The 26,002-nt window shown below is 45.6% G+C and overlaps 1 protein-coding gene across 1 annotated transcript in view; it reads right to left on the bottom strand.

The window, feature by feature from the left end:
• The window catches only part of Skap1 (src kinase associated phosphoprotein 1), a 289,021-nt gene that overhangs the window by 226,976 nt on the left and 36,043 nt on the right, over positions 1 to 26,002 (bottom strand). The window contains exon 3 of the mRNA XM_036197928.1: positions 3,982 to 4,007. Coding sequence (XP_036053821.1) covers positions 3,982 to 4,007 — 26 coding nt within the window. The remainder of the gene's footprint in view (positions 1 to 3,981; positions 4,008 to 26,002) is intronic.

Here is a 26,002-nt window from a genome sequence, read left to right as displayed (position 1 = left end):
ACACACAAGATAGGTAGATTAGATGGACGGATTGATGGATGGATGGATGGATGGATGGGTAGATTTTTTTAAACCTTTAAGTACAAACAAACAAACAAACAAACAAAAGGAAATGGCTGGGCTTAGTGGTACACGCCTTTAATCCCAGCATTCAGGAGACAGAGGCAGACAGATTTCTGTGAGTTTGAAGCCAGCTTGACCTACAAAACAAGTTCTAGGGCAGCCAGGGATGTCTCAAAAAAAAAAAAAGACAAAAAACAAACAAACAAACAAAAACAACAAAAGAGGAACTGTTCCATTTATGTTTCCTCTGATAATTCTTTTTTTGTTTGTTTGTTTTGTTTTGTTTTTTTCCAGACAGGGTTTCTCTGCATAGCTTTGCGCCTTCCCTGGAACTCACTTGCTGGAACTCAGTTGGTAGCCCAGGCTAGCCTCGAACTCACAGAGATCCGCCTGGCTCTGCTAGGATTAAAGGCGTGCGCCACCCACCACCTGGCTTCCTCTGATAATTCTTAGGATTATTTTTTCTGAGATGATGTTGAGTAAAAAACAGTTTCCTCCCAGGCTGAAACATTGCATCCTGCAGGGAAGTTCTTTAAGTGAATCACAACAGCTTCAGGAAATCCCTGAAACTGACCAGATTCACTAGGCTTCTCCCACCAGAGGAAACAAGCCAAGCTGCTAACAAGACTCTCAGACAAGCCAGGGTATGATGAACACTCAGCCTAGCTGAGCTGCCTGGGAGAGGTTTAGACCAACTGAGGCACCTGGAAAGGACACTCTCCAACCTCTTGAGCTGCCTGTAGGCTGTGTAGTATGCTCCAGGTTCTCAGATTTTGTGAGCTGTCATCCATGCTGGGGTGGGCTTTGGTGGTGGAGCTGTGTTTGAGTCATTTCTGCTCCTGTAAGTAGCCCAATACAACTCATTTTTCACCAAGTTGGACTTTGGTAGTATCCATACTTTGGTCTGTCATGGGCTCCCTATTTGGGGTGAGTAGATATGTGTGTAGTGTCTCCCCAGGAGAAATTTTGTCACATACAGATGAATCGTTGAGGAAGGTGACAGTGAACCAACAGCATGAGGGTGAAAGTGTATGGGAAGAATTGGTGGTGTTCTTACAAACACACTGCACTACCCTCTGTTTATTAGCCTAGTAGTGAGATTACACTCACTGATCTTCAACAGTCTTGCAATGAGACAGTAACACACAGTGATGAAGATGATGGGCTCTGAGATGGGTACAAGATCTCTTAAGAGAGTGATGGGCATGTTCTGAAATAGGTATCAGTGTTTACATAATTCAGTGACTATACTAAAATCTGCTAACCTGTACACTTTTAAAGGATAAATTTTATGATATGTGAATGATAGCTCAATAAAGTTTGAGCCCAGCCTGGCCTACATGAAAAGACCCTGTCTCAAAAACAAAAGCAAACAAAGCTTCTGCCAGCTTCTTGCACATGCCTGTTCTTTTCATGCTGCCTGGTAGCACCTTGGGTAGACCAGTTGTTCCCACCTGTGGGAGTCTGTGGGAGACCACCTCTGACCTATTCCTACCTTTCAAAGGGTTCTTGGGTGGAGGAGAGAGGAATGAAGAAATATTAGATAGAAAGAAACAATAAGAAAGAGACACAGGATAGCTTCAGGTTTATTCAAAAGGGCTTTTTGTAATATGCCAAGGGGAGAGGCTAAAGATCTCCCCTTGCCAGATCAAAACACACTGTTGCAGCCAAGTGTAGACCCTTCCAAACACCTGGTAAACACGCTCGTGGCCAGATCATCTCCTTATGCAGCCCTGCTAGGTAAAGCAAGCTCAGATTCTCTGACCCTGAGTAAGGTCTCACTAGGAAGCCTCTATGGGCTACCACACCCACCCACCACACCAGCTTCTGCAATACAGGCAGTTAAATAACTAATCAAACAACAAGATGCCCCTCTCTCCCACCATGTCTGTAGCAGAAGGAGCAGGACTATGGGGCTCGCTGGTTGAACATTCCTGACGAGCAATGGTCTTGCTATACACTTTTCCCACGATTGTCCTTGTGTGTCGGGTGTGACAGAAGTACCACCATTCTAAGAATCTGTAAGATGTGCCCCATGTTCAGTTCCCAAGCCTCTCCTATGCTGAGCTCCAGAAGGATTTGCTCTTCTGAGCACATTTCTAGACCGTGGTTCTGACACTCATTCTTTACTTCTCCTTAGGAAACCAGTTCTGCTCCCAAGGTCTGTTCATTCCTGACATTCAGCTGCCATGCCCTGCCCCCTGTGGGTTTTGGTGAATATCTGTGAAACCCTGAACTGTAGGCTGGGACTCTGAATGTGGGTTTCACATTTCACAAAACTAACTGCTGTGTTTTTATGCATCATCCTCTATGGCTCCATCTAGGTTCTTGATGCGGTCATGCCAGGTCACATGATTACACAGGAGCCTGACCTTGACTTACAGGAATTTAAAAAGTCCCTTAAAACATATTATTTTTATATTTATTAAAGCTGGCTTTTGCTGGATATCATGGCACATATCTTTAGTCCCAGCACTTGGGAGGCAGAAGCTGGGGGAAAACTTTGTGAGTTCGAAGCCAACCTGACCTATATAGTGAGTTTCAGGAGAGCCAGAGCCACATAGTGAGACTGTCTCAAAAACCCAAAAAGTAAAAATTTTTTAAAAAGTAAAGTTGATTTTTTAAAAAAATCTTATGTATTCTGAAAATATGTTATAACAAATATGAAGTAGGAAACTAAAATTTCCGTCAAAGTAATACCATCTGGGCTACAGACGGCTCGGTGGATAAAGTGTTTACTGTGTAAGTATGAGGACCAGAGTTCAGATCTCCAGCAGCCATGTGAAAGCTAGAGCGGGAGTACATGAGCTTCAGGTTTAACAAGAGACCCTGCCTCAGCATATAAAACAGGTCAGTTAAGGAAGACACCCCAGGTCAACCTCTGGCTTTCCCATGTGTGCACACGCGCATGCATGCACTCCCACACACAAATTTTTAAAAAATTAGTTCCATCATCACCCCACACTAAGTTCCTGGAAGTGTTAAGACCCAGCGAGACAGAGCACACAGAGCTCGTCAGACTGTAAGTGGTACTGGAAATAGACTGGTTTTTAAAAGGTCATAGTGCCAGACAATTCATAATGCATTCCATAAGTGGCAGGCAAAACTCCACAGTTCTCTGAGAAGGCGAAAACCTCCGTGTCTCCTAAGTCAAGATAAGGAACACTCAGGATGCTGCCCCCACCATCCTCAACCAGAGCACCGAGAAGCGTGACGGGCAACTGGCACAGCACACACCCGCTCCCAGGACTTGAAGTTTCAAAAACATTCCAACTTTGAACCTTTTACGAATGTGTTCTAATCTCAGCCTTTATTTTTAATTTTGCATACAGCTGTCTGGCGTGCTTTTCAGAATCGTGCCAGATGCTGGGTTCATCAAGAAAAGGCAGGAAAACAATGACTGGAAAGCAATTACAAGAACCAAGGCTGCAGCGAGGCTCATATTAAAATGTGATAGCACTGTTCTGGTGGGAATTCCAACCCGGCTCCACTTCTGACATTTCTCTGCTGCCAGACAGTCTGTGTGGAAGGATACTGTGATGGAGGATAGAATGCTAGAATTTATTTCTGGGGCAAGTGAAGGATTAGCCAAGTTGGAACCTACCCAAGGATTTTATTATGGTCTTGGCCACTGCTCTATTTGAGTTGCAGAATCCCGTTGGCATAGAACGAAACTCAAGGAATAAAGGCATATTATTGCTCTGGTTCAGTAAAATAATCCAGCAGCCATTCAAGGCATGGTGCCTCTGGTTGCTGAAATAGCAGATGGGGGGGGGGCAGTGGGGTGAAGGTTAATTAAACACTCCACTGATTTTGCTCAGAAATGGCTAGTGCTGCTCTGTGGAGAGGCTTAGAAGACACAGTGAAATCATCTACACATTCTTAATATAAAACTACTTATGGTCAAGGAGTACTCACCTTGGGGCTGAAAATCCCAACAGTACCTAAAACACAAGAGAAAAGAGTGGAGATCAGTCCAACTTGAATGTTTCAACTGTGGTTCATACATCATGTCTGGAGACCTAGTCCCAAAAAAGCTAAACAGTCCATCATCAGCCCGAGTTTGGCTTTGTTTAAGGAAAGCAAGTTGTCCTTGGTGTTTTCAAGATTCCTAATGGCTTAAAAGCTGCATTAATTTGCTGCAGCAACTAAGCAAAGTGCCTTTAAAAACTGGGATGGAGGCTGAAGAGATGGCTCAGTGGTTAAGAGCACCGGCTGCTCTTCCAGAGGACCTGGGTTCAAGACCCAGAACCCACATGGCAGCTCACATCTATCTGTAACTCCAGTTCCAGGGCTTCTGACACCCTCACACAGACATACATGCAGGCAAAACACCGATGATTATAAAATAAAAATAAGTTAAATTTAAAAAAAAAACTGGGCATAACTGGGAAGGAAGCCCACGGTGGCTCTCGGTTTGAGCAAGATGGCTCTCTATTGAGACACCTGCCTTGTGGATTACAGCACCATCAGCACCACTGGCCTGGGCAGCAAACACCAGTGATGCTCCTATTGTTAGAACAACCCAAACTCCAGTACCAAGAATGCATCCTCAGCTGCACTCACTGCTAAAGTGTACAGGTGAGGCCTGGACAGGTGAATCAGAGTTGTCTCACATTGTGGCAGCTGAGCCCAGAAACGCAATGGGCCCACGACATCCATGGTTCCTTCTCCTCTCCCCTCACTCTGTGAAATGATGGGCAGAACCGACAGCCCTTGAGGTCTGACGTACTGAAGACCATGTTGGAAAGGATGGCTTGTAAATCACATCTATGGAACCTGACTTACTCCCCGCCCTCCCCCCCCCCCCCCAACACACACAGAAACAATGTCACTACAGTGGTTATCCACAGAAGCCTACTTAGTGCCCTCACAGGAAACTTACAGTATTCTGTATTGATTTTCCTCCAGGGTATGACCACTTTCTTCCTCTCGACTTGGCCCTTCCCATCAGCGTGTAAGCTCTCACAAAACGAAGCACACCCTCCCCTCACCCCTTCAGTCTGTCCATCTCCAACCCCATTTTCTTCACAGCAGAGCACACTATTCAAACGCTGGCATGCCTCACATCCCCATCTTCTTCCCCAAGTATACTCCATCAGGCTGGTGGTGACTACACCTTAATTCTTTGAACAGACCTGAAGCCTTCCACACCACTAAGTGGGATGAATGTTTTGCTATTCTCATCCTGGCCTCTTGGGAATTTGTATCTGAGGCTTTCTAGGAGGAAAAGTACATGTTTTTAATTGAATTCTTAATCAACCAAGAGGGGCCATAACCACAGAAGGTTCAGGGAAAGGCCACACTTGGGTGGCAATGATGTTGGCCAGTGTCAGCATGACTAAAATGAGATCTGGCTGCATTAGGGGGGAACATCAGCTTACGGTCTAGACTAGTTCTCTATCACTCCTCATACTGTAGAAAACAGAGCAGCGAGAGGTCAGTGGGGAGGAGGCTGCCGTAAAACAGAGGCGGCTGGAGGGAAGTTATTAGAGAAGAAGAAGAAGAAGAAATCAGAGCGGAAAGCTAGAGTTTGCTCCTCTAGACCCACGTCATCTGACCACTGGGGGAAGAGACACATAAAGTAACGGGTTGGAGCAAGGGCAGAGGAAGGGCGGGTGATAGAAAAGGAGAGCTGTGAAGGTAGAGGTGGGAGCCAACAGGCTTCTGCATCGGAGAAGGGATGCCTGGAAGGACACGTGCACACTGGAACTGGCCTACATCTAATTCAGTTGTGTGTAACTGTAAAGCGGGTCAGTCTCCACCTAGCATGGTTCAATGGACCGTGGCCCCAAACTCCTTCCTGTGAAACACAGTTGGATCACCTTCTTCTCTCATCACTGTGACAAAACACATAAGAAGAAGCAATAAGGGGCTGGAGAGATGATGGCTCAGTGGTTAAGAGGCAGCAAGTGGGGCCAGAGGGTGGCCGGTGGAAGGGTGGCCAGTGAAAAAGGGTAGCTGGTGAAATGGTGGCTGGTGGAAGGGTGGCTGGTGGAAGGGTGGCCAGTGAAAAAGGGTAGCTGGTGAAATGGTGGCTGGTGAAATGGTGGCTGGTGGAAGGGTGGCTGGTGGAAGGGTGGCCGGTGGAAGGGTGGCCAGTGAAAAAGGGTAGCTGGTGAAATGGTGGCTGGTGAAATGGTGGCTGGTGGAAGGGTGGCTGGTGGAAGCGTGGCCGGTGGAAGGGTGGCTGGTGGAAGGGTGGCCGATGAAATGGTGGCTGGTGGAAGGGTGGCTGGTGGAAGGGTGGCCGGTGAAATGGTGGCTGGTGGAAGCGTGGCCGGTGGAAGGGTGGCTGGTGGAAGGGTGGCCGATGAAATGGTGGCTGGTGGAAGGGTGGCTGGTGGAAGGGTGGCCGGTGAAATGGTGGCTGGTGGAAGGGTGGCTGGTGAAATGGTGGCTGGTGAAATGGTGGCTGGTGAAATGGTGGCTGGTGAAATGGTGGTTGGTGGAAGGGTGGCTGGTGGCACCAAGGCTGCAGTCAGAAAAAAGAGCTTAGCAGGAAATGGCCAGGGCTGTCATCTTCCAGGGATCGCTCCCTAGTGCCTCACTTCTACCAGCCAGACCTCTTAAAGGTTCTTGTGACCTCCTAACAGTGTTAAAACACACGACCCTGTGGAGGACATCTCCTGTTCACATCCGAGCAAGCAGATCATCAATGAACAGTACTCCAGCTTCTGCCACTTTCCATCCTGTCTTGAAGCTCAAGAACCCAGTTCTTACCATTCCTCATCTTCTAACTACACATACGGAGAAATCAGGGGCTTGGAGATGGCTCAGCAGTTCAAAGCACTGGCCGCTCTTCCAGAGGACCTGGGTTCGATTCCCAGCACCCACATGGTGGCTCACAACCATCTGTAACTTCAATTCCAAGGGATCAGATGCCCTTTTCTGGCCTCTGTGGGTATCAGGCATGCATGTGGTACACAGACATACATACAGGCAAAACACCCATACACATAAAATAAAATAAACAAGGGTGTACACACACACACACACACACACACACACACACACACACACACACACTTCTCTTTCCCAAATGTTAATGACAATAATAAAAAGGGTTTTACTAACCAATACTACTCTTATATTACTCTGTTTTGTTGGTCCAGGGGGAGTGGGGGAAATCAAGCCAAGGAGCAGCAGTGTTTTAAAAGACTGACTCTGAGCTAATTATTAAATAAGTAAAACATGTTATTGATGATCTCAGCCTTTTTATGTGCCTCCTTCTCCCGCTATCCCCACCCCAACATCTATTTTCAGTTCCCTTCTCTATCAAGTCCAGGTTTCTTGGTTTCTCTTGTTAGTCAAGAACACAGGCCATGTCATAAGTTCACATAGACTTAAGAGTACTGGCTGCTCATCCAGAAGACCCTGGTTCAATTCCCAGCACCCACATAATAGTTCCCAACTGTCTATAACCACCATCCCAGGGGATCCAATGCCCTCTTCTGGCCTTTGCAGGCAACGGACATGACCACATCACACAGACATGCATGCAGGCGAAATACTTGTGCACATAAACTGATAAAACAATACATTCAAATTTTAAGCAAGAGTTAACAACAAGAAGAAAAAGACAAATAAGTTACAAGGATCTAATTAATGTGTAGTGTGTGACTCTTGTCAACAAAACTACATTAGATACCTGGAAGAGGTGAAGAGTAGGCCTGACACATTCTCACAGAAAGGCAACTTCAGGTGGGAGGTGGTGGATGTGCTAATTAAAATGCATTTCACGATGTGTATGTGGCTATCAAATCATCTGCTTGCACATTTCAAATATATGTAATATTGATTATTAATTTTTATCTGGTGATGGTCATGTGCTGAACGTGGTGGGAGTGAACATTAGCTCCTCTCTTTTCTGTAGAGTCCTTTCCTTTCTTCCTCCTCTAAGTTTTAATACAATAATCTAAAGGAAGTTTGCTTTAAACACAGGAGCAAACACAGCAAAAACACACTACATACAGAGGACATTTTGTTTTGGTTTGTTTTTAAGACTAGTCTCACATAGCCCAGGCTAGCCTCAAATTCCCAAAGATGACCTTCAGTTACTGATCCTCCTGCCTCCATTTCCTGAGTGTTGGGATTACAAGTGTGAACCGCTATACCCAGGTTTACGCAGCACTGAGGTGTCAAACCCAGGGCTTTGCTCGTGTTAGGCAGGTACTCTACCAACTGAACTATATCCCCAGCCCCAGAAGGCACTTCTAAGAGTAAACTATAAAATATCAGCAATGTCAACTCTCAAGAAAGGGCCCCAGCTTATTCTCGGCTGGACACATTTGAGGTCTTCATCTTGTCTGGTTACATATCTCCTGTGGCTGCAGTTCTGAGCTCTTTGGGAGGCAGTTAGTTAAATCCTGCCAACGACTTCCAATTCTTACACTTCGCTCTAAAAATTCTCTTTAAGCCAGAGAGCACAACAAATCTGGAGCTAAATGTTTTAAACCAAGATACAAAGACTGCAAAAGAAGTGTACAGAAAGAAACACATTATGGATGTGCACACAGAGTTGATTCTAGCCCAAAAGCCTCCGAGAATTCCCGATCAGGCCTGTGAGAACAGATAACAAACACTTCTTTAATCTTCTCTTTGAACCTTCAGCTTCTATAGGAAAGGGAAGCTATCATTCCTCTGCAATAGCCATGCTCAGCCTCACCAGGTCCATGCAAATGGAATTTGGGACTGAAAACAAAATAGTGCAGCGTGAGCGAAGAGAAGATGCTGGGCCATATTGACAGTGATGATTTTCACATTCAATACAAACAAGCCTGTCTTCACGTCTAGCTGGGCTGCAGAACAGTCTTTTCATTTTGCATGCAAAAATTAAAATGCCTGCAAGGTTTGGGGCTGGAGAGATGGCTCAGCAGTTAAGAACACTGGCTGATCTTCCAAAAGTTCCCTGTTTGATTCCCAGCACCCACATGGTGGCTCACAATAAACTGTGTCCCAGGGGATCCAACATCCTTTGGCCTCTGCTGGCACTGGGCACACAAATGGTGCACAGACCTACATGTAAGCAAATCACTCATATGCATATAAAGAAAATATATTTAAAGTACATGCATGGTAAAGTTTGCTATTCAGGATTTTTCAATTGAAGATATTGGCAACTGAACTTCGGCTTGAGGACAGGTACAGCAGATAAATCGAGCTCGTGGTGTTGAGAGAAAACAGAGCCCAGCAGTAACCACAATAGTAGCAATGGTAATAAACAAGACAATGCTAAGATCTGTTCCCTGGGTAGCCGGGACCTTTCCAAGCACTCCCATCCACTTTTCAACATTCTTCTTCTATTATTAAGCACATTTTAAAAAACGAAAACAAGGAAACCGAATATGAAATAACTTGTCCGTGGTATTAACAAGGCAGACAGTTTCCAAGCCTAGGAACTGGAGCTTTTCATTCCTCCACCCCTCCAGCGCACGTGTGTGTGTGTGTGTGTGTGTGTGTGTGTGTGTGTGTGTGTGTGTGTGAGAGAGAGAGAGAGAGAGAGAGAGAGACTCTAGCCCAGGCTGACCTACAGTTCACTATGTAGCCCAGGCTAGCCTTGAACTTATGGAATGCTCTTGCCTATATGGGATTACAAGTGTGCATCAGCACACCCAGCACAGCAATTGGTTTCTAAACAAACATTTTAATAAGGAACTGTAAACATGTTCTTCTAAATTGCCACCTTAATTCACAGGATGCATTACTGCCGAAAATGGAGCAATTGACTCTAAACCATTAGTTAGGGTCAGGGAGAAGCAGTCAGATTCTTGACCACAAACCAAGCAATAAACGTGGTTATGGGGGGAAAGTACCAGGAGCTTTCATCTCTTGTCCAGGTAATTAGACAGATCCTGATGCAGGAGGTAGACAAATAACTCTAAGTACCCTAATATCGTTGGAACTACCTCAGAAGGAAAAGTAATTCCATTTTCTAATTATAATAAAAGAATGTACAAACTCAGTACTTAATGCATGCTAAACATTAAGCTGTGAATACATTTCACGTATTTTATTTAATCTTTAGAGTAACCTTGGGAAGTCAGTATATTATTAACTCCTTGTTTTAAAACTATACCCGCCCCCTTATGTGAGAGCGTAGGCATGTAGTGGTCAGAGGAAGTCTGGGGAGCCAGCTTACCTCCACCTGTGTTTTAAGGCAGGTCTCTTGTTTTTCTCATTTTGTTGCAGACTCCAGATTAGCTGCCCTCAAGCTTCCAGGAAATTCCTGACTCTATGCCCCATCTCCTTGTTGGAGTACTGGGATTACAGATGTGTACACTATATCCAGCTGTTGCTTGGGCTCCAGGCAGTCAAATCCAGACCGGCCAACTTATAGAGTGAGCACTAGTGCCCACGGAGCTGCCTCCCCCACTTCTACTATCTCCATTTTACAGATGGAGAAAACAAGACTCGGGAAAGTCCAACGTGTGACTAAGATGCGTCTTAGCTGACACTATTAAATTCCACATCAGCTGCTTTCTCAGCGGCTACAATGTAAAAACAAATTCAGAACTTAAGAGAAGTTACAACTACTTGTTCAGAAGGCCAGTTAGTGTTACAGGATGGTTAGATCACAGGTATTCAGAGTCCACAGCTGGTCTTCAGGGACCGATAAACACCATAAAAACTGATGAAAAGTAGTACACAGGTTCTCTGTTCCCTTGGGGGAAACTCCATGGACTTCAGCTGGGTCAGTAACGCCTTCGTCTCCCTGCAGCCATCAAAGTGATAAGAAGACAGAGGAGATGGCCTGTCGTGTAAAACTATTGCTTACAAGCCTGGAAACCCCTGGATGAAGAAGTGCACATCTGTAATCCGGCACGTCTACAGTGAGACAGGAGATGAAGACAAGAGAATTGCCAGTTTTCAAGTGAGCTAGCCTTGGCTATGCTGCACAGTCAGCGTCTCTGTCTCCAAAACAAGGCAGAAGGTAAGAACCGACTCCAGAAAGTTGTCTGCTGACCTTCACTCATGTGCTGTGGCATACCCCAGCCTACACACACACACACACACACACACACACACACACACACACACACACGGAAAACCTAATAAATTTTTTAAATGATGAGATGCATGGGTTAGATACAAACAGGACTATACTGGCATTATAAAACTAGCAATCTAAAAAGGTCAACATCTGGGATGTTACGAATTTAGAACATCTAGATGATTAGTTTTTTGCAACGGAAGCATTAAAAATGTTATTTTACCTGGGACTTAATATAAGGCATAGCATACCATTCCTGCCTTGATAAACCATCTGCTTACTCAAATCTTTCTTAATGACTTAGGGATGTTCAAATTTAAATTTCCTTTTTGTAAGAGAACACCAGTCCTTTTGGAGTGCGTACATAGGCTGTTTGAAATGCTCACTGTCTGGGTTGCTCCTTGACTCCATTAGAGCATCTCTTTTGTAGGATGACGTCTATCCACACAGACCACCAAGACGACCACTGACCGAAGCGTTGCTCTGGTATCAGGAATAGACTCTTAGGATCCAAGTGGACACCTAGTTGAGCTGTGCTTCAATGGCAAGTTGGTAAGACGAACAAAGCCCCTTGCAATTGACCTTGAGCAATGAGCCATATGGTAAAGAATGATTTCATGCCCAAGAAAATGGCGTTGCTGAACAGTGCTAAAGTCTGGGCATCCCATTTGTTTCCTTAAGCTCTTCCTCACTTGGAAAGGTGCCTCTTGAGTTCTCTTTCTACTGCCAGTGTCCCAGAACCAGTGCAGAAAGAACGAGCCTTTGGTAGAGGGTAATGTGGTCATTGACACCCAAGAACAGAAACGGAAAAATGGCGCCATCTGGTGGAAGTATCTGGTGGAGGCATCAGAATCCGGGGACCCAGGGGTCCTGACACCAGCCTTAAACAAACAGCCAAAGGAAGGCCTGTGATGGAGAGATGATATGCCGTCTGGTCCTAGCTCCTTCAGTGCCTTTGAAAGTACAATCCTTTGTGCCTACCTGTGAGGAACTTGGAATCTTGTCCAAAAGATAAGATATGGAGAGAGACAACTTGAAATAGTGACTATCAAATACTGTGGTAACAACAGACAGTCCATGCACCTATATCTAGCAACAGAAAGACCTGCTATAAGACGGTCCTGAGTTCTTTGGGAAAGTGTGATATTTCTGTGGTCCTGAGTCTATATGTATGTGTTTTAGAAATTCACCCCACACGACAACACAGCATTCTGCAAATAACAGAAGACCATGGTGACAAGTGACATTATCTGATACTGACAATTATAGCTCACTATGACCCTCCCAATTTTTAAGCCCATTCCTAGAGAATAAAAAAGAAATTAAATAATTTCCTGTTTGCCATTCAAGTGACCATGTAGTCACTGCCATAGTCAATTAAAACCCTGCTCTGGGGGCTGGTAAGACGGTTTAGTGGGTAAAAGCACTTGGGGGACGAGTCTAATGACCTGAGTTCTGTCCCTGGGACCCATGTAAAGGTAGAAGGAGAGAACTGATTCCAGAGTTGTCCTCTGATCTCTACATGTGTACCAAAGCATACATGTACACACACACACACACACACACACACACACACACACACACGAATACAATAATGGTGATCCAGTGTCGGGATGGGTAGCATGAAACCAGGTGCTCTCCTTGATGAGTCAATGACTCTGCTTTCTGATATAAAATGGGAAACCCACTTTCTAGCATTGGGACTAGTTCCTTCCAAGGAAATCTCACTCATTTGCCCTCACAATCTCCATCCTCCCTGCATGTAAGAGACAGTGAACTATAACTCACTGAAGTAATCAAAGAAAAATGCTCACTCGATATAATGTGGCAAAATTAAAGACCATAACCTCAGATCACAATGTAGGTCCCCCCTGTCCCCTCCCACGCCACGAGAAAACGGAGTCACCAAAAGCTGCATCTGGTTTTTGCTTGAGTTTCAGGATGAGATGCTGTCTGCTGAGGTCAGATCTGGCAGCGATACGCAACAGGCTTGGGAGGCAGAGGAGTACCAGGCAGTTAAGAAGCTACTTGAGAAGGAGTGAAAAGGCAAGAGATTGATTAAAGACTGAGACACAGGCCACAGGCAGATGGCAGAGGAAAGGGAGAGGTACCTCTGGTTCCAAGCCTGAGTGCTGGAGACACCACAGGGTATTCACATGCAGAGCATCCCAGCTGATTAGCATATTTTAAACCTTTTGTCTCTGTGATTTTTGCCATCGTTGATGGTTGGTGGCTTGATTTTATTTCTGGCACCAGATGGATTCATGTGGACCACCAGGACACCTTGCTGTAAACAAATGACAGCTGGGGGACCTTGTGACTGAGACCCTAATACTCACTGGATTTTACAACTATGAGAACCTTTCAGAGCATTTAACTCAGCCTTCAATTTACAGACGGGAAGAGTGGCCACACAGGAGCTATCGGCTGCACCACGGGGATTTACTTTTTACCTTCCCGCCTTAGGAGTTTCCCTGCAGGATTTGGAATGGTTTTTTAATCTCATGGAGGTCAGAGGAGGTGGGTCCCCTGGAGTCAGAGCTAGAGGTGGTTGTGAGACACCTGATGTGGGTGCTGAGAAGATCCTCTGAAAGAGCAGTGCATGCTCTTAACCACTAAGCCATCCATCTCCAGCCCCCACAGGAATTTACAAGTCCACATTATGCAGCTACCTTAGCTTATCTTGTGCAGCATGGGGAAAGGTTTGAAAGTGGACTGTTGGTTTGGGAATGAAATGGCAGCTATTTTAAAAGATCACTTCAAAATCTTCTTGGTCAAACACTTCTGACTCACACATTTGGGGGTATTTTCCTTGTTATGAACATGGCATATTATCCACCTGGTGACAGGAGTTATACACAAAAAAATTCCAGGCCAGGCGGTGGTGGCACACGCCTGTAATCCCAGCACTCGGGAGGCTGAGCCAGGCGGATCTCTGTGAGTTCGAGGCCAGCCTGGTCTACCAAGTGAGTTCCAGGAAAGGTGCAAAGCTACATAGAGAAACCCTGTCTCGAAAAACAAAACAAAACAAACAAAAAACAATTTCCAACTTCAATGTTTTGGAACTCATCCATGCAATCCACATGTGTGTCTCACTCCACTCCATCTCAGGTTACAAACTCTGAGTTCATTCTCTCCACAACCAGGAGGTCAATAAGTGCTGGCTGGCTATTTGCCATGAGGGACTAAGGACACAAAAAACCTCAAACCTGGACCGGTTTGCCTAAAACAGTCAAATTGTGTGGAAGTTATGTGATTGATCCAGAACACCAAAATGATTTTTTAAAAAAGTCACCAACCTGGGACCCAGAAGTGCCCAGGCCTGGATAAGGCAGACACGTCATTTTACTGCAGGTAAAGAATACTAAGGTGTTGGGGGTCAGACAGAAGCAGCCACCTAGTGGGGTAGGTGGAAGGGAGGTCACGGGACAGAGCGGGCAAGCCCAGGCAGGTTGGTCAGTAGAGTAGACGGCAGAGACCAGCTTCACACCCCAAAGCAGGTATGTTTGAGGAGGGGGCAGAGCAGGATACTGGATGAGCTCCAACCCGAAAGCCTGTTTGCCCTTTGGTGGGAGGTGGGATGATAAAGCAAAGGCTGCAAAGGGTCAGGGGTGGGTACTGAGGCAAGCGGAAGCCGTTGCTGACCTGGACCTGTGAATTAAGTGCCAGCCATCACTAAGTGCTCGTGTGTGCTTACTGAGACTAGGATTGACTGTGGTGACAATTCCCTTGCATCCTTCTCCTCTGGCCCCAATTAGCTGCCCAAGTGTAAAAGCAAAGAAGCTGGACAACTGAACCTTTCAAGGTTAGGACTTTTCTAGGCTTGTGAGGCAAAAGGACAAGAGTGTATGAAGAGACTGGAGAAACAAGCCATGGCGTTCAGGCTGCCCTGGGAAGAAACCAGTGGCCCGACACTTGACAACAGTGTCTGTGCTTGCTAAATGGTTTCTAATGTTCAGAAGCAGGAGAGACTATTGGTCAACTCTTCTCTGGGAAGAATAATCACTTCGTTCTGGAAGTCCCCAAATCTCTCCTGCTGCTGTGTCCCCTCTGCCAATGTATGGCTTCACCATTCATGCAGCTAGAAGCAGGAATCCTTTTTCTACCTCTTCCTCTGTTGGTGTGGACATCCCATTAGCCACCAAGCCAAGTTCCTTCTCATCCTCTTAACCCGTCTCTGCAGACACTGAACCCATTCATCCGAGCCCTCAGAATGCACCACGAAGTCCAGTATAGCCAGATGCTAAGTGGTCCATCTGCCCTCATCTCGCTCCCTCTGACCCGGTATCTTCAATGCTTATGGAAAGGTTAATGAAGCAACTGTGAGGAGCCAAGGCTACCCAGAAGGTCTGGAGGGAGTCCCGGCTCTGTCTTTTAACAGTGAGACCTAAGATACAGGCTCCATTTCCTCATCTTTAAGATAGAAATAAAAACCATCCCTGTTTGGTATAATTCTTGATCATTAACAGAGGCCATCCTCATAAAGAACTGAACGTCACACCTGGCACCTGGCAGGCTTCTGATCAACATCAGCTGTTCATGTCATTAGCACCAGCATTATTCTAAATGACCTCAAAGGCTCTTGCTGCAAATCCTTCAATGCCTCATCGCAGCTCTGGAGGAGCAAAGTCTCCCGCTCCCGTTTCTGCTGTTACATGTTGCTGCCACCATACCTTTCCTGTCGTGCCTCCTTCCTCTGCAGACACTTGCTGGAGCTCTGAGGCCGAGCTCAGTCTCCTGTGTTAGCCGGGCCCACAGCACACCTGTGCACTCTATCCCACAGCGTTATAATCTTACGGTCTGTGCCCTTGAGCTGGAAGAGGACATGGCCTAGAGCTTGTGTTCGATAAATGCTAAGTCAGAAGCAGGAGAGGTCTCTGAGCTCCGAGCAGCTGTACAGTACATCTCAGGGAGAGGGAGACGGCGCCAGAGAGGCAGGGCACCTCAAGCCACGCTGTAGACTAGGCAAGAGCATAGATTTATTCCAGATAAATGTGGGGTGCCTTCACTTTAGTTAAGCTACTTACACAAAAGCAAGGCAGGGTGCAGGGGAGCGGGGGAATGGGTATGGTAGGAGGAAGCTAAAATTAAGACTGCTTTGCTAAATTAAAGTCTTCATCAGGTAGCTTGGTATAATGACACACACTTATAATCCCAGCACTCGGGAGGCTAAGGTCAGAGGGTCACAAGTTCAAGACCAGCCTGGGTTCTTCTCTTCTAAGACCCTGTCTCCTAAATAAATAAATAAATCCCTCAATCCAAACAAAGAGGTTTTTGTTTGTTTGTTTGTTTGTTTGTTTGCTTGTTTGCCAAAGTTTGGCTTCAAAGACTAACCACAAGATGACCAGCAAAAGCATGCTTCAAAAGTCACAACCAAATACACATCGAAGTGGCAAGTATCCAATATATAAATACAATCAATTTGTCTCCTCGTTAAAAGCCTTCACAAGGAAAATGATTTAATATAAACGCTAAGGGTACTGACACAGATTAATTGAAAAATAACAACAGACTTCTAATTAAAGATGTAACATTATTTCCCTCCCTCACATTTCATGGAAATCTGAATAAACATACAAAATCAGACTGAAAAGTAAGCTTTTATCTGTCACCTAAGGACTGCTGAAATTCTCATTAAAACTCTCGTTCTTCTGTACATGCTCTTTTTTTTTTTTTTTTGGTCAAGAACAGAGACGTACATACAAAAATTCAGAAATCATTTTAAAACGGTTTCTCACCGTTTTCCTCCATTCACCTCGGCCTACTTACTGATTTGTCTTCAATCTCGCTTTTTCCTTCCTTACGTGGTTGCACACTAGCTCATCATTCTTCTTCATTGATTTCTTTGTACGGAGCGCTAGTGCTATAGGAGCTGGACCCTAACCTCAGGTCTCAATTCTCTAAATCATACAGAGTGGGGCAGACTTTGATCCAGAAACTAATGAGCACAACTACATTTGTGGCTGTATCAACACAGGCCAGGGCCCCCCGGTGGTGCAATCTCGGGCCTTCCAGATCTGCCCTACCTTTGAGGGATTTTCTGCGATCAGAAATGTCGTGAGACATTGCCAGGACACTCTGAACACAAAAGACAGCATAAACGCACCCTCAACTCCTTCCCCCAGAAGGTTGGGATGCAGTCAGTGGCCATCAGGTCTTAGGCACTGCTGGTCCAAACCTCCCCACAATCATCCCCAGTCACACCCAAGTTCTTTCTCACCAACGCCTCTGCTCATGACGACACCCCTTTTCTCTCCTTCCCTTTCATTGCTATAATTCAGTTGAGGACTGGGGGGGGGGGATGGTTCAGTGTAGAAGGTGCTTGCTGTGTAAACATGAGGATCAGAGTCTGGGCTCCAGAACTCCACTTAAAGCCAGATGCAGCTTGCACATCTGTAATCCCAGCACTCTGACAGTGAGGTTGAAAGTGGAGACAGGGTGATATCCAGAAGCTCCCAGGCCAGCCAGTTTGGTATGTACTGTGGCAAACAAGGGACTGTTTTAAACATGGTAAAAAATGAGGGATCTAGACCCAAGGTAGTTCAGCTTAGCCTCCTCTGGTTGCCCTCTGACCTGCAAACATGTGCCATGACACATGCATGGCTGCACACATGTGTACACACACACACACACACACACACACACACACAGTCAATTACTTCCTACTAAGAAATTTTCATTTATTTTATTATATTATTTTTTGTTTTTTCAAGACAGAGTCTCACTATGTAATCCTGTTGTCCTAGAACTCTGTAGACCAGGCTGGCCTTGAACTCAAGAGATCTGCCTGCCTTTGCCTCCTAAGTGCTGGGATTAAAAGCATGCACCACCACCACCTGGCTGCTAAGAAAATTTTAAACAGGACATCCCAGTTCACAAATAAGCTATATTTCAAAAGGTCATTTCCAGGTGTTTGGACTTTGCTTCATGAAACAAAATAATGGATGGTGGTAAGTTGTCAGGGCCAGATTCAAAGATCTAGTCAATTTTCTTAGCAGATTGAGGTATAGTAAACAGTCAACCTATAAGTCAACCACATTTCAAAAGCTGAAGCACAGTCAGTCATTTAGAATGCATCTGCCTACAGACACAAGGGTCACATTATGTAGGAAATTCTATATATTACATATGCTGTGTTTTATGTGCACCATCAAAGCTGGAACTCAACAGAATGAGTAGCAGAGGAGAATCTTCTCGTTTTTCAGGACACAGGAACTCAGAAAAACTTTTATATTCTTCTCTTTCCATCTTCTATCTCTCAGTGACTTCAATCCTGATACCAAAGACCCGAATACTGCCTAAAACTCTATAAAGCAGCCTTCCTCAGCATGCTCCTCCCCTGCATCTTGCTTTTCCCCTCAGATCCAGCCTAAACTCTCCACAATTGGATTCCATCTGTCTTTTTAGCCACGTTTTCCATGATGCTTTGATTCCCAGACACACCTCACTTCCATCCATCCCCTCTGCATCTAGGCATATGTTATTACTGTGTGCAGTGTATCTCACCAAAAACCCCATGCCTTTCACCATGGCCAGCCTGTGATGCCGACTCACTGCAGACAGCTTTCTCCAGCCCTCCAGGCAGAAGCGGGATTCTTTTCTGAGCGTTTCGAGAACTACCTGTCTGCTCCCTTTCTATAGCCTTCGCCTTGATGTATCCTGAATTTTAGTTACCTGTGCATGCTTTTTTATCTTTCCCATCAGGTTGTAAGTTTCTTGGAACTATCTGTTGAATATCTGTTACTAACTGGTATTATGTTAGACACTTTCGTCACATAACAATAACCCTACAAATTAGAGTCTTATATAAGCATTTGGTGTCTCTTGCTCCAAAAGGCCTGTGTTGTGTTCACCACAAAAACACTTCGTATGTAGTAGATGCTCAGCAACCTTCTGTTGAGCCTATAGATGAATAAACTGGTGTTATTCATTTTGATGTCGACACTGCACCCAAGTAATAGGTAAGATTTAGCAACCTGTGCTTTTCCGAAGTAACTGAACAGCGCCAGTTCCTTATTCTTTTTATGAAGTAACTGAGTCTCACTAAAGGCTGGACATGACATGGATTAAAATCCCAGTTCCAGAGTCTCATGCTGTGCAACCCTGAACATGAGTTACCACTTCTCTGAACTTCAAATCTCTCGTCCACTAAATGGAGAGTCTACCAGTGTGCACCTCGAACACCTGTTGTCAAAACTAAAATAAGTAAGTTAATCTGCGGAAGTTTAGTCCTGATATGTGTGCATGAGCGCAGCCTGTGACTATCCCCCTTCTGCGGCAGATGTGACATCGTCTAATGTCTTCATCTTCCTGAAGACTCAGATCCTCTGTTGTGCTGAGCCTCAGTGTCCCTAGCTCACACTGTATACTGCTCATAAGTGGGCTTCAACAAACCTACAGCCATTGCGTTTTCTCATTTTTCATTCTTTAGAATCTGGAAACATTTGTTGTAGCACACAATAAAATAAGTAAATAAATAGGACTGGAGAGATAGATGAGTGATTTGAAAGCACAAACTCCTCTTGTACAGGACCTAAGTTTGGATCCCAGCCCCCATGTCAGGCAGCTCACAGCTGCCTCTAACTCCAGCTCCAGGACAGCTGACATCTTTGGCCTCTGAGGATACCTGCATTTGTGTGCCCACACCCACACAGAGATACACACAAATGCACATAATTATAAGTAAGTTTTAAAAATCTGTCTGTCTGTCTGTCTGTCTGTCTCTCTCTCTCTCTCTCTCTCTCTCTCTGTGTGTGTGTGTGTGTGTGTGTGTGTGTGTGTGTGTGTGTGTGTGTGTGTTTTGAGACAGGGTTTCTCTGTGTAGTTTTGGTGCCTGTCCTGGATCTCATTCTGTAGACCAGGCTGGCCTCGAACTCACAGAGATCCGCCTGCCTCTGCCTCCCGAGTGCTGGGATTAAAGGCGTGTGCCACCACTGCCCGGCCTAAAAATCTTTTTTGAAAAATGAAATGTAAGACTTAAAATAGAGGGGAATGTCATAAACTTGCCTCTTCAATCTTCAAGTGTTTCATTTCCCAGGCTCCAGCCTATATTTCTTTCTGTGCCTCTCTTTAATTCATTTATTCTCTGATAATTTTATACATGTATACAATAATTTCTGGTCATATTCATCCCCTTCTCCCCCTCCAATCCCCACCAATCCCTGCTCCCAACAAGTTCCCTTCCCACTTATATGTCTCTTTTGTTTGATGACCTACAGGGTTTAACCAGGCTCTCTTGAGAAGGGATGAATATGGAAACAACCATTGCAGCAGGAAACATAAACAATTCACCAGTGACTCCATCACTAAAGATGCTGACTATCCCTCCCACAGCAGCTGGCAACTGCCAATAGCTCCCTGAGAAGGGACCTGGCCAATAGTGTCCCCAAAGTGCCTCCTCCATCCATGGCTGAATGATGATGGGCCCAGTCCTGTCCAGGATCCATGCAGGCAACCACAGCTACTGTGGGTCCATGAATATAACGGCCATTCATGCCTGCAGTGGTTTGAACAAGAATGGTCCCCAAAGTTTTGCTCATATATTTGAATGCTTGGTCACTGGGAGTGGTACTATTTGAGAGGGATTGTGAGGCCTTGTTGGGGGGCATGTGTCACTGGGAATGTGCTTTGGGGTTTCATAAGCTCAAGCCAGGCCCGGTATCTTTCTCTTCCTGCTGCATGTGGATCCGGATGTAGAGCTCTCAGCTACTTCTCTAGCACCAAGTCTACCCGATGCTGCCATGTCCCACCATGATGATAATGGACGAAACCTCTGAACTGTAAGCAAGCCCTAGTTAAATGCTTTATAAGAGTTGCCGTGGTCATTGTGTCTCTTCACAGTAATAATAGAACGGTGACCAAGTCAATGCCCAAAGCCGGGATTTCATAGCCCTCCTCCCCATCTTCCAGCTCTCACAATCCTTCCACCCCCTGTTCTTCAGTGTCCTCTAATTCTTGGAAGTGGTGCTATGGATGCCATTGTGGGGTGGGCATTCAAAAATCACTTACTCTCAGCCACAGGATGTGCTCATTTTAGAAAAAACGAAGAAGTTAGAAGGAAATCACTGGACAGGATTGAAAACAACACAGAATTTCTTACCTTCTTAGGTGCATTTGTATTCTCTAAGTGGCAAAACTCCACACACAAAATAAATGAAAACCAAATATTCAAGGCCTTCTGGGAGCCACATCTGTGGGCAGGAGTGTCCATGATGACTCTGGCCGCTGGCTGGTTCAAGAACGGCTTGGAAAACAAGTACATTTCCGTGACACTGTCTTGATCACCTGGCACCAAGCCCAATGTAAACAAATGACCGATACATATTGTTAAGTAAATTAACCACTTCCACCCTGTAATCCTCACCCGCTTTTAGCTGATTCCATTTCTCTCTTTATGACCAACATAAAAATCAATCATGGTGACTGATGTTTTGAGAAGGAGGAAGTGAATGGTTTACTCAAACCCCGGGCTTGGAAAAGTGGTCAGGCAAATACAAATGCCTTGCTAAATAGGCTTAGAGAGTGTGCTAATCCCTTCTAATGAAGAATTCATCCTGTGTTAGCTCAGAGGGATAACAGCTCAGAAACGGAAGTTGCTCTGTCAGTGATACCTCATTTCATGAGGACCCTGGCAGTGAACTTCCTTTACTTAAAAAAAATTAAAAATAAAAATCCCCAGCTCATCAGGAAGTATTCAAAGGACGGTATTTCACATGGCCCAAAACTGATTTCACTTTTGTGTGTGTGTTTTGAAGCATAGCATAAAACACTTCCAGATACAGCCGCTTGTTTACACAGTGACCTGGGCCGAGCTGTACAGCTAAAGCTCCCTTTCCACTCCCTCCAGCTCCTTCGCCTCAGTACCAGACTTTATCCCACCTGCATTTCCAGCTCTGCCCGCTTTTAAAACCGTGAAGGACTTGAATATCGGTAACTTGTTATTAAATAAATATTCACCATCACAGAGAGTCAGAAAATACAAATAAACAACAACAACAAAATGTTAAACTCTACCTGCCGGAAATTACTACCATGGACATTTTGATCTTTCTGTTATTGTTGTTTTCAGGGATTTTTCACTGTGAGATTTAATATTTTCTCAACACACTTTTTCACTTATAGGTTGTCAGTCTGTATCAGTAACTTTCCTATAGCACAGATGATTGAATTAGTGTGTTGTGAAAGTTGGCTCTTTTAACAAAATGGAGGAAGAAAACAAACCGGAATAAACAGAAATAGCCCAGAGCTGAGGCAGACATGATGGGTGATGCAAACCTTTAATCCCGTCACTCAGGAGACAGAAGAAAGTGGGTACCTATGAATCGGAGACCAGCTGGTCTACATAGCGAGACTCTGTCTCAAAAAGAAAGAGAGGAAGGAAGGAAGGAAGGAAGGAAGGAAGGAAGGAAGGAAGGAAGGAAGGAAGGAAGGAAGGAAGGAAGGGACCGACGGAGGGAGGGAGGGAGGGGGGAGGGACAGACGGACGGACAGATGGAGGGACGGAGGGAGGGATCACACAACACTTGAGCCATTTTGTGAAGGTTAACGGTCAGCCTGTGACAGAAGGAATACAAATAGGAACATACATTTAGGGTGAAAGTCAATAGGCCTTGTTGATAGACAAGAGAGAAATTAGGAATGATCCCAGGGCTCCGAGAGCCCAGCGGAAGCATAACAGCCGAAGACTCGTGGGCGAGTGGAATACAAACAACCAGGCCAGTCTGGAATCTCCCAGCAACAAGAACAGAAAACCTGACAGGTGTTTAGACATGAATATAGGGTTTTATATCTTCCCACAAAACAGAAAGTCTAGAGGCTGATTCCAGAGCTGGTCCCGAACCCGGCTCTTCCCATCCTTCCAATGGAACACCAAGAGTGATGTCTAAATGATTGCTGCTGCATGTAAGTTAGTGCTGCTGTCTCCCAAGCACAGGATGTCCCTGAGAGAGACTAGCAGGGGTCTTCGCCCTACATTTCTGTGGCCCAAACTATATTCCACAGAAATCCTGGAACAATCAAAGGCCGGCATCGTGACTCCTCCCTGGGCTAGAAGAATGGAGGGTGGCTGCCGGGTGGAACCAGCAGGAGCTCTCACAGCTCTGGGAAGCCAGAGGTTTCATGAAAAACCCATTATGAGCCATCCAATATGCTGCTGGGTGCCCTGAAGACAAAACTGTCGCTGAGCTATAGAACTGAGCGCCCGGGAAAGAAACAAGCAGGCAGAGCAGCAAAATAAGCTCACACAGGAGCCTGAAGAAAGGGCGCAGACACAATGGAAGACAGGGAGATCCACAGTGGGGCAGCCTTTTGAATTTCTGAGGAAGGGAGAGGAATCCAAGCCATCCCATACTTGGAGAACGGAAAAGATAAACACCAGCGGTATCAACTGCAATGACTGGACCATCAGGAGAGTAACTTTATTAGAGAAGATGCATTAAAAGGTAATAAATAACCCAGGTTGGAACAGAGAAGAGGAAAGCAGATGTGACCGGTCTAGACTTCAAGATGTCTGCCTGTTCAGGACAAGAGAAAAGACAGTAGCTAGGGAGGGGATGGCTCCTTAAAACACACCATGTTTTTAACCTGAGGAGGGAGGGGTTTGAGCACATTCACATAATGTTCAGAGAGATGTGATGAGGAAGAGACCATCTCACTTTAGGTAAAATAGAGGGGTGGTAGCAGGAGCAGAGTCAGGGTGACAGTCTGTCAATGCTTCCGTCCTAGGCAGGGTATGGGGCATGGTGGTGCACTCCTTTGATCTCAGCACTTGGGGACACAGAGGCCGTCATCTCTGTGAGTTTAAGGCCAGCCTGGTCTACATAGTGAGTTCCAGGTCAGCCAGAACTATACAGTAAGACCTTGTCTGAAAAACAAACAAACAAACCAGTTCTCAAATAGTATGAGGAAGGATTCTGGATGCCAAAGATTGGCGACAGAGGTGCAAAGTATTGCGAAGCCACCAGGTCAGACCTCAAAGGGAAAGAGACTGAATAGTGAGTCTAGAATCGGCAGCAAGGAGCCTGAAGAATGCCAAAGCACTTCTGGAACAGACAGACACACAGACAGACAGACACACAGAGGGAGAAAAGAGGTTGGGGACCCAGGGGGCCTGGTTGCAACAGGACATGGGTTCTAGAAGACACAGGGGAGAATCCAGAAGGTAGTAGTTAGGAAATAGCAGAGATGGGCGGTGGTGGCGCACACCGTTAATCCCAGCACTAGGGAGGCAGAGCCAGGCGGATCTCTGTGAGTTCGAGGCCAGCCTGGTCTCCAAAGCAAGTTCCAGGAAAGGTGCAAAGTCACACAGAGAAACCCTGTCTCGAAAAAAAAAAAAAAAAAAAAAAAGGAAATAGCAGAGTGGCAGGGGTAAGGAAGTACAGGGAAGGTAGCCAGATGTAGAGAGCTGGCGGCTGTCACAGAGAGGAAGGGGGTGACTGGTGTGGACTGGTGTGGACTGGTGTGGGACTCCAATACATAGATGGGAATCTTGCAGCTTTTTGTCACAGATTCACATAGATTGTTAGATCAGAGTCATTAAACGCAGATTCTGTTTCAGTAGGTCTGCTAGCCTGGAGCCTGGGACTCTGCATTGCCAGGTTTCCAGGAGCACCAAAGAGGTAAACATGAGCAAGGAATGTCCTGAGCTTCACCTTCCTGTCTCCTGTGCTCTGGTACTCTTTCACCCTTTCCAAACTTCCTACCCACCCATCCGTTTTCTAATTTAACATATTAAATATGTATTATTAATACGTGTCAATTAGTATCAGTATATGTGTGTGTGTAAAGAGCACAGAGTGAGAGGTGGAGCGCAGAAGGGAAGCGAGAATACATTAGAAGTTTCTTCGAAGCAACTGTTAGCTACACACACTCCCCAAACTTGTCAGCCGACTATCTCGTGTGATTAAGTGCATCTGTGGCACCTCTGGTGTTTCAAACAGGGCACCTAAGTATTCAGTAAGAGAATAAGAGGCTGGGAACAGCAATTAATTCTGGTTATACCATATGGCCGTACAGAACACTGGCTGGAACTCGAAAACTTAATTTCACAAGAGTCGCACTTATTCTGAATTTTAATCATTTTCTTTGGATCAGCAAACATATGTCTGCCAACCTGCTTCATTTACAGAAAATTCTGAAGCATAATCACACTGCACACTCCAAAATGATTGGTTTTTCCCAGGTGGACCTGCAAGCTCACTCCTATCGAGCTCTCACAGCAAAGGAGAAGCCGGTGGTGCCCGTTTAATCTCCTTGTTAAATAAAATCTTCTGACTTTTTTTTTTCATTTTAAAAATATTTTTATTTTATTTCATATGTATGGGTATTTTGCTTACATGTATGTCTATGTACTATTTACATACTGGTGTATGCACCATTTGCATGCCTGGTGCCTGCAGGGGCCAGAAGAGGGCCTCAGAACTCCTGGAACTGGAGTTACAGACAGTTGGTGAGCTGCCCTGTGGTACTGGGGATTGAGCTCAGGTCCTCTGCAAGAGCAGCCAGTGCTCTTTTCCCTCCACTTCCCCAGTCCCCCCCCCAACTCCTCTCGCACCCAGATCCAGCCGCCAGTGCTCTTGACCACTGAGCCATCCCTCAGTTTCCCCAAATTAGTCTTCTGACGAATAACATCACTCCCAACCTCTTGTCTTCCTCAGCACCTCACTACACTGTGAGTCCAAGAGCCTTGGGTCCTGGGCCCCTCAGCCCTGGGCCCCTCAGCCCTGGGCCTGGCTCGGGAGCCCTCATCTCTGAACTCCCTGCAGAGAGAGGTACTCCTAGCAACCATTTGCTGCATTTTGCTTCCCCAGAATAAAGACGTTATTGGTTTTCAACGCAGACTCCATTCCCTGTCCTCTTAGAACCAGGATACTTTCATCTCCTGTACATCTAATAACTTCACGATAAGGACAGAAAAAGAATCAGTTTTTGTTTTGTGAACTCTCGTCT

This window comes from Onychomys torridus, chromosome 8, assembly GCF_903995425.1.
Source record: "Onychomys torridus chromosome 8, mOncTor1.1, whole genome shotgun sequence".
NCBI lineage: Eukaryota > Metazoa > Chordata > Mammalia > Rodentia > Cricetidae > Onychomys > Onychomys torridus.
Note: the sequence above shows the minus strand (reverse complement) of the source record. Positions and strands in the feature narration are given on the sequence as shown.